General features: G+C 39.8%; 1 protein-coding gene across 1 annotated transcript; it reads left to right on the top strand.

Annotated features, from left to right (window-relative positions):
• The first annotated feature begins 2858 nt into the window (after window positions 1–2858).
• Window positions 2859–7991, top strand: LOC104569884 (tubulin alpha-3 chain). Its single transcript, XM_010216883.2, has 5 exons — window positions 2859–2933; window positions 4361–4583; window positions 5043–5191; window positions 6011–6691; window positions 7605–7991. Exons 1-5 carry the CDS (start codon window positions 2931–2933, stop codon window positions 7899–7901), a joined length of 1353 nt encoding a protein of 450 aa, XP_010215185.2. The 5' UTR covers window positions 2859–2930; the 3' UTR covers window positions 7902–7991.
• Window positions 7992–8947: the final 956 nt, after the last annotated feature.

Here is an 8947-nt window from a genome sequence, read left to right as displayed (position 1 = left end):
TCAAGTCCTTTCCATTTTTTTTTTTAAGGGGAGATTTATAAGCTTGCATTTAGCTTTAACACTCAAAGAGTTAATTCAAGACTTCTCAGCAATATTGGCAATACCATTTTGCCTATCTTCCTTCCAGAAAGAGAAAAGCCACGGAGCAGCAACAAAAAGCATTAGCGACAAGTCTAAGAGACACAGGCTAGTTGCTCCAAAGGAAAGATGCTTCAAAGAAAAGATGTAGACACTGCTGCCACTGCTAAGTAGTGCCACCTCTCTCCGAAAGGGCCACTGCCAAAAATCTGATCCTTTCCATGCTTTGTATGACCATAGCAAGGATTTTACCTAAGAAACTGCTCACTTTGCTAATAGTTACTCACTATTCTAATATAACACTTATGTAAAATAACTCATACACTGACTTTGTGACTAGCAGAGAAATCTTATGAACCTTTGTATTTCAAAATCATTTTATATACACACACATACACACATAAAAGCAAGAACTCTGGTGGATTTGAATCATAGACACACAAGGTATCTGGCACCTTTAAAAATGAAAATTAAAATTTTAAATGCTGAGGTGAGAGTATTTTCAAATGCCATGTTTCTGTAACTATAACATTTACCATGTTAATCAGTGGTGAGCTTAAGGCAGTTCATATTCTTGGGCTGGTAAAGATTTAGCACAATTTATCTATATGTATCTATATGTATTTTCAATGTAGAACATTTAACTTTTAATTAACTAGAATAGTATGTTGTAGCTTTCGTTTAAAAATCTGAATTAAAGCTAACGCACTACATCTAGCTTTTCTGTTGCATTTTTACTTTACCAAAAAACAAAGAACTTCATTCACATGCATATGACATGAACTGCTGATATTTTGCTCTCTTAATATGGAAATTTCGCAGAAAATGGCAGGAGAAGAAAAAAAAAAAAAAAGAGACTGCCTGGAATACACGGGAAAAAATGTATTACTTAAAACCTTCAATAGACTTAATTTATCAGTCATTATGGATCATGAAAAGAATTCACATTATCCCAATGTCAGAAACATCTTCAGAGCCAGGAACCCTGAGTATTATAACGCACTGAGGAACTTACTATCAAACTCAGTGCTACTCCAAACGTTATATTATTAAGCATAAACTAAGCACACAGAAATAACTGTAACAATTTATTATTCTGGTACATCTCTCATCGTACAGGGACATAAGGATTTAAATCATCTAGCAAATAAGAGAGCTTGCAGGCTTGGTGCCACAGTCTGGCTCCACCTTACATTGTAAAATGCACTAGGCATCCACATGCACCCAGAAAAAATAATGCAGAAACTATCTGCAAGCCCTCATTGCTTTAAAGGATCACTTGATAAACCAAACCATCTTAAACACAGTCCACAGCCACATTACTTAAGTGAAGCTTCAGGACAGATGACATATCAACACCATGATGGAGTTTTCTTTTATCATGGCGATCTTCATTAAACAAACAAGCAGCACAACACTAGTAGGTACCAGGCATTGATCTCAATTTTATACTGCCTTCATAAATGCAATTGGTTAAACGCAGCTTTCATAAGTACAATTAGATACTAATGGCTTGCACTTGGCAAAGAGACCTTACTGAGAATCTGAAATAAAGCCTTATCGGCAAACTGCTGAAACAAGCGCATCTTTCACTTAGTGGTATTTTTTTGAGTACATTGCAACAATATAGTTCACATGAATAGAATGTGAATTGTTTGACTATTAAAATAACACTTTTTTTCCCCCCATTTGTTACTTTCAGGCAACTGTCTGAGCAAAGTATTATTTTCCTCACATTTCACTTTATCATATATAGAGATAACAATAATAACCTGGACTGAATACTCCTAAATACAAGACCATTAATAAGGAACATTCTGGTTAAAAAGTCAAATATTGAAAGAAAACAAAGGACTATTTAGACTGAAATACTTTCCTGTCCAATCTGGACTGAAAAAGCATTAAAACAAATAATTTTTTTAGCTATATATATGTTTTTCTCTGTGATATCTCTCTCAGGCTGTTTTGCACAACTGGTGTTACATGAAAATAATCCTTGCTCCTACTCAAGAAACTCACAATGCATTTACTGCATTTCTCTGGACCAGTTTGATCTTCTCTTTATTGCAGACTCCTGCACCCACGATGAAGCATCTCTGCAGAGCAGTGGCCACACGAAGAGGGTACACCGTGAACACTGTAAAAGAAGCAAGTTTTGCTTGGCACAATAGAAGCCTGTGGGGAGGCAGCTACCCCAGAAAGCAAGAGAGCTTCTGCTCTGGACGTCCCATTTCTACCGCTGGAGGGCACTTCCAGCCTCTCATGCCGTACCTGCCCTTGCGACCGCTGCTGAGGGACATCACGTGCCGCCCCCCAGACGCACCGCAGGCTCCTCGCGACCTCGTCAAGGCGGCCGCGGCGCGAGGCGTCTCCAGCCGGGCAGCGCTCCGCGGCCACCGCCGCCTCCAAGAGCCTGCAGAGCCGGCGCGACCGCCGCCCGCCCGCGACGAGTCGCCGCGGAGGCACCCACTGTGCCACTCAGGGTAGACAGCGCCGCGCTGAGGCGAGGCGAGCGCTCCAAGGAGCGCGGGGGCCCGGCCGCCAGCCCCAGGCCGAGGCGGAGGCGGGCGCTTTCCCGCCCAAGGGCGCCCGAGCAGCACCGCGGTAGACAGTCGCAGCTCTCACGCCTGCGCGCGAGGGTGTGACAAACAGCACCCCACATAGAAAGACGGCGGCGCTCAGCTAATCAGAGGCCTCCGTTCGCCTCCGCGCGTACTGGAACCAGCCAATGGGAAGGCAGGGCGCGCGGGCGTGAGGCGCGAGGCGGGCGGCCGTTGACAGTTGGTGCTGTTCGGCGCAGAGAGGCGGACGTGGTCTGACACAGCGGAAACTCCTCACCCCAGCAAGGCAACATGGTGGGGAATGGGATCCTCGCGACCGGGGAGAGAAGGGAATTCGGGGGCTGCATCTTTTGCAACAGGTCTGGGGAGTTCAGGATTGCTTGTATTGGAACAGGACTTGCAGGCAGCACTTGTGAGGAGCTTTAGCATCAGCAGTAAGGCGGAAAGATTGGGGAGGAGAGAAACTTGTGTAAAATAGTTCAGGAGAAGTTAGGTGTGGAAACGGGTGGGTAGCTAGTGGAGTAAGAGTGCATACAAAAACAACGAAGTGCTGTTAATAGTGTGCTGGCTGCACTAAATAAAGGGAAGGTAAGGAGCAGGATAAAACACTCGAGTGGTAGCGAGAGGACACAAAATCGGATGAACCAACCATTGCGCTGTCGGTTTGGTTGTCATGGCTTCCGAATCTTTCGAGTGCTGTGCGCAGCCAATCAGAGGAGAGGAGTCCGAGCGGCAGCCAATACCGTGGCGCCGTGTGGTGGCGAGCGGCGCGCTGCCGAAGGGGCGGGATCGGTGCTTGAGATCTGGCGCTTCTTCCTCAGGCTCTGGAAGTCGTGTGCCGGCAGGTTGCGGGAAGCTGGAAATGGTGAGGTGGCAAGAAAGCCATGGAAACTTGGGGCAGCCTGGATAGACGTGGAAATGAGGGTGGTTAATTTCACTGTCTAAAGACTTCTGACAAAATCATGATGGTGAGAATTAAAACATGAAATCAAGGAGACAAGATAGGAAAGACATGTCCAAATACCCTACTTTTTCTTTTCCACTTCCACTTTCCCTAGACACGAGGTAACAAGCAGCTAGAAGGTTATTTAAATTTCTGATGTAAGGAGGGGAAAGGATTTATTCAGAACAGATTAAAGGTATGCAACATACTTGCCTAGCTTTATCAAAGCTGATAAAAAGTGGGCAGATAGCACTTGATTGAGACACTGGGATAGGTTAGTAGAGGAAACCATACAGATTCTCAGTTTCTAGATACCTCTGTTTGTCATTAAAGCATATTAAGAGATCCTATGCAGGGAAGGTTCATGCAGTGTTTACCCTATACATGACCTGGCAACAAATTGAAGAAATTTTGGGTTACTACTATATATAGAAGTCTTCCAATTAAAGAAAGGTGAAAGAGTAGCTAGAATATCAAAAAACTATGCATCCAGCATGGTAAGGGATGAAGATAGTGTTTTCATGCCATGTGCTTAACAGAGAATATGCCATCCATAAGATGGTAGCCTGTAAAATCTAAAGCCATTGTCCAGGTCAATTGAGGTAAGGGAGTCTTCCGAGTAGCAGACAATATGATCAGTATGATAACAACGTTAGGGAATACTTGCAACAGAAGGATTATGGTAATAAAACTCCCAGAAAACTAGTTATGACATTTGCATCTGGAGGACAGGTATCTGTGTACCCCCTGTTATTGTTGTTCTGTTTTTAATTTCCAGCGTGAATGCATATCTATCCACGTTGGTCAGGCTGGTGTTCAGATTGGCAATGCGTGTTGGGAATTGTATTGTCTGGAACATGGGATCCAGCCTGATGGTCAGATGCCGAGTGATAAAACTATTGGAGGTGGAGATGATTCCTTTAACACTTTCTTCAGTGAGACAGGAGCTGGTAAACATGTTCCCAGAGCAGTATTTGTGGACCTTGAGCCAACTGTAGTTGGTACGTACCAAACTTACAAGATCGTTCATATAAAGTGCTATTTTTCTCTACTTTTTCTATATTTGAAAGAAATGAAATACAGTCTTTCTAAGGGTAACACTTGCAAAAAAAAAGAACTATTTTACAGCCTGTGGAAAATACCTGAATTGTTGTGTTGTATACAGAGCTTGGTTTAATTTCTATTCAGAATCTTGCATGTATGTGAATCTTGTCTGTGTAGTTTCCTGAACCACCTCCATATTCCTGGATTCAAACATTGCTTTGCAACCACCTGTTTTCCTTCAAACAAGGGGACTAAAGTTGTGCCAACCATTTACACTAGTTTAGACAAGCTGCAGGAATAGTCAGGGCTAGTGTCTACATTTTATTTTGCCTTGTAGGCTTACTAGCAGCACAAAGAATTGAACAGATCAGTATTATGTCCTTGTGTTATTTTGATTTTTTTTTTTTTCTTCACAGATGAAGTACGTACAGGCACATATAGGCAGTTATTCCATCCTGAACAGCTCATTACTGGGAAGGAAGATGCAGCAAATAATTATGCCAGAGGCCATTATACCATTGGAAAAGAGATTGTTGATCTAGTGCTAGATCGCATTCGCAAGCTGGTAAGCATTAGCACTGCAAGTCAGTATTTAAAATAACTGATAGTTATCTATAGTTATGGCTGTTCTTTGCTTTTAAGCATAGATAGTATTTTTAGTTTGATATCCCTGCCCTACCCCTCTGTCCCGTGAGTTAAATAACCACTCAGGCCATAAAAACAGCATTTCTTTTAATAACTGAAATATCATTATCTGAAGGTATTTTAAGGATATCTCATAACATTATAAGTCCCCTAAATGAGTGTAATTATGGCATTTCACACTAGTGTTTTGTTATTTTCAAGTTGAATCATACTGTTATGCATCTTGCAAAACATTTTCGGTACCTTAAACCTCAGGACTTAGTTGAATGTTTAGCAATTTAAAATACTTATTCTAGGATATTCTGACTGGGAAAAAGTTCATAAGATCATGTGATTCAAAGTGAAAAAGTGATTGCCTGACTAGTTAAATTAGGAAACATCAAAAAACTTGGTTTCAGTACTTCAATATTTACTGCATGCTGAAATAGAGTCTGTTTACATTCCCAAAGCTGTAACCCAGTTATATATATTCTAGTTTAATACAGTGGTGTACAGTTGCTCTTGCTTACAGTAGCATTAAAATGATATCAACAACTAATTCAGCTTTTTAATATGAAACAATACTCAATAACAGGTATAAAGAGGCACTAGCAGTTTTGAATAAAAGGTATGCATCTTCAAGGATGCTGGTATTTTTTATTATAATAATCTAGAATTAATATATTTTTTTAATATTACCATCTGCAAAGTCATTAATAACATTTTCTTTTCTCCTACCTTTTTTTTCATCCCGTTATAGGCTGATCTGTGTACAGGGCTGCAAGGTTTCCTTATCTTTCACAGTTTTGGAGGCGGCACTGGTTCAGGGTTTGCATCTCTCCTCATGGAAAGGCTCTCTGTTGACTATGGCAAAAAATCTAAACTAGAGTTTGCAATTTATCCAGCGCCACAGGTTTCCACTGCTGTAGTGGAACCTTACAACTCAATTCTAACTACTCACACAACATTGGAGCATTCAGACTGTGCTTTCATGGTAGATAATGAAGCTATTTATGATATATGTCGTCGCAATCTTGACATTGAGCGGCCTACTTACACCAATTTAAATCGACTAATTGGGCAAATTGTCTCCTCCATCACAGCCTCCCTGCGTTTTGATGGAGCCCTCAATGTAGATCTGACAGAGTTTCAGACTAACCTTGTTCCATATCCACGAATTCATTTTCCCCTTGCAACATACGCCCCTGTCATCTCTGCTGAAAAAGCATACCATGAGCAGTTATCAGTGGCTGAAATTACAAATGCTTGTTTTGAACCAGCCAACCAGATGGTAAAATGTGACCCTCGTCATGGCAAGTATATGGCCTGCTGTATGCTATATAGAGGTGATGTTGTTCCCAAAGATGTTAATGCAGCTATTGCTACTATCAAGACTAAGCGAACCATTCAGTTTGTGGATTGGTGCCCAACTGGATTCAAGGTACTTGCATAACTTAGAAATTACCTAATGTTTGAAGTATTAGGAATTACATAGTATTTGTAGGTAATAGTGATTCTACAGTGTCATAATGTCCTTGCTACTGAGCTGTTAATATCTCAGATTTTTAAACAAAAAATGTAAGATACTGCAACATGAATGAAAATTCCTTATCAGGTTAATAAACATAAACCTAGCAATTATATGAATAGGCAGTACTGAGGATCTTAAAACAGTTAACAGATGATTATTGAAAAATTACAGCATATTTTTGTTCATTCCAAGTGTTAAAAAAACTGAATTATGTATAGAGGAAGTATAAATGATCCTCAACAAATAGTGTTTTCAGTGATCCGAGTAGTACTTCAATGCAGTAACTTCCAAAACATTTAAAGATATCTTAAAATGGCAGATGATGTTAACTGCTAGATCTGTATTCCAGTGACTTAAGTTTAGTAGGTCCCACTTCTACTGCTGGGACAAACCTGGTGGGTTTTGTTTTTTTAACTCCCAAATGTAAACTTTTTACCATATCAGTATCAGATTCTCCATCAAGGATTTTGTCCAGCTATTATGCACACGTTCAGGACTTGGAAAGACTGGACCTTTATGTTCTAATTAGATTCTAGTAAGCTCTCGCTTTCAATAGTTTCTTCATGGTCCTTCCACGTTCATTTTTGTGGTTTACACCTCATAATCCATAAGGGAAAAAAAATCTATAGATCAACCTGTCTCACTTAATGCTAGCCCCATTTGACTTGATCCTGTAATTAGGATTTTGTTAATGGTTTTGATGAAAAGTAATGGTAAGCTGGTTTATTTGTTCATAACCATGGTGGTTTTTTTCATTGATGACAGGAGTAAGTTCTAAAGAATCAGCATTCACTACAAAGGATTTTATTTTCTTTTCTTGAAGGTGGGAATTAACTATCAGCCTCCAACTGTGGTGCCAGGTGGTGACCTTGCAAAGGTGCAGCGAGCTGTGTGTATGCTGAGTAATACAACTGCTATTGCTGAAGCATGGGCTCGTCTTGATCATAAATTTGATCTCATGTATGCTAAGCGTGCCTTTGTACACTGGTATGTTGGAGAAGGAATGGAGGAAGGAGAATTTTCTGAGGCTCGAGAAGATCTGGCTGCCCTTGAAAAGGATTATGAAGAAGTTGGTGTAGATTCAGTGGAAGCAGAGGCTGAGGAAGGAGAAGAATATTAAGAAAACTGAAGTCTGAAAATTTCAACAACAACAAAAAAATCAGAATCCTGTTCACTTGTTTGATTTTTCAAATAAACCTTTAAAGTTCTACCTACTGTTCTATACTCTCTAAGCAAGGACCATTTTAATTTGTAGCTTTGGTGGCATCCAGTGGATGCAAATTGTAAAAGAAATCAGAAAGTGGTGACCAACTTTCTATGATCCTGACATGTTCTGTTACATATCCTACCTTCATTTTGCTTTCTCCCAAGCAGGAAACTGTTTCCACTCAGGTTGTTTCAGAACTAAAGTGTTACGATTATTCCAAATCTGTCTGCACAATACATAGGAATCTGGTTTCTTCCATTCTTCCCTGAAGATTGGGTTCACAAAAGACTTCAGTAAAAATTTTTGAAGCTAAATAATATTGTACATGAGTAATTAGTTTACTTGACTGTAGTTGTACCATAGGCCATTGCAGTTTTGAACTGAACTAGCACTTACTATGAGATGACTCATTATCATAAAACCTGCCATTTTCAAAAGAAAAAATGGAACACACGCAAGAGTAAATTTTCTAACAGGAAAGGTTCCATCCATTTGATTTTCTTTAGATAAAAGGAAAAATAAATGATCTAACATCTGATTTAAAAATACCATAGTCTTTTTTTTTTCTTAAGTTTCTTTACTAGAACTACTTCATGAATATTCTTTAATGTTATATTCAATTTAATGATTTTACAGTTGATTGTGAAACATTGAAATCATAGCACAATCAGCTCAGTAAAGACTGGTGATCCACTGACTTAGAATCGTTAAGTTCTGAATCCTGAAAAGGCTACATGTTTTATAAACTTAGAAGGGAAAACAAACACCAAGTAATTTTTGACTACATATACTGAAGATACCCAGAAATATTTTCAGAAATACTACTAGGATTTGTATAGCATCCCGTATGCGCAGTGTATGAAGTTTTAAAGAAAAAAATACTTTTAAAAAACAAATGCCTTTGTATTTGCATACATAGGATACTGAAAAGATGTCAGACCAGAGCAAGCAGTGCTCGG

Source organism: Tinamus guttatus, unplaced genomic scaffold (assembly GCF_059628265.1).
Source record: "Tinamus guttatus ecotype Peru unplaced genomic scaffold, ASM5962826v1 Tinamus_guttatus_pri_ptg000376l, whole genome shotgun sequence".
Taxonomy (NCBI): domain Eukaryota; kingdom Metazoa; phylum Chordata; class Aves; order Tinamiformes; family Tinamidae; genus Tinamus; species Tinamus guttatus.
Note: the sequence above shows the minus strand (reverse complement) of the source record. Positions and strands in the feature narration are given on the sequence as shown.

Bases quoted from the DNA above. Each gene is read 5' to 3' on its own strand.
- LOC104569884 (XM_010216883.2), top strand. The intron at 4,584-5,042 runs GTACGTACCAAA...TTTTCTTCACAG, and splicing joins CCTTGAGCCAACTGTAGTTG to ATGAAGTACGTACAGGCACA. The intron at 6,692-7,604 runs GTACTTGCATAA...CTTTTCTTGAAG, and splicing joins GGTGCCCAACTGGATTCAAG to GTGGGAATTAACTATCAGCC.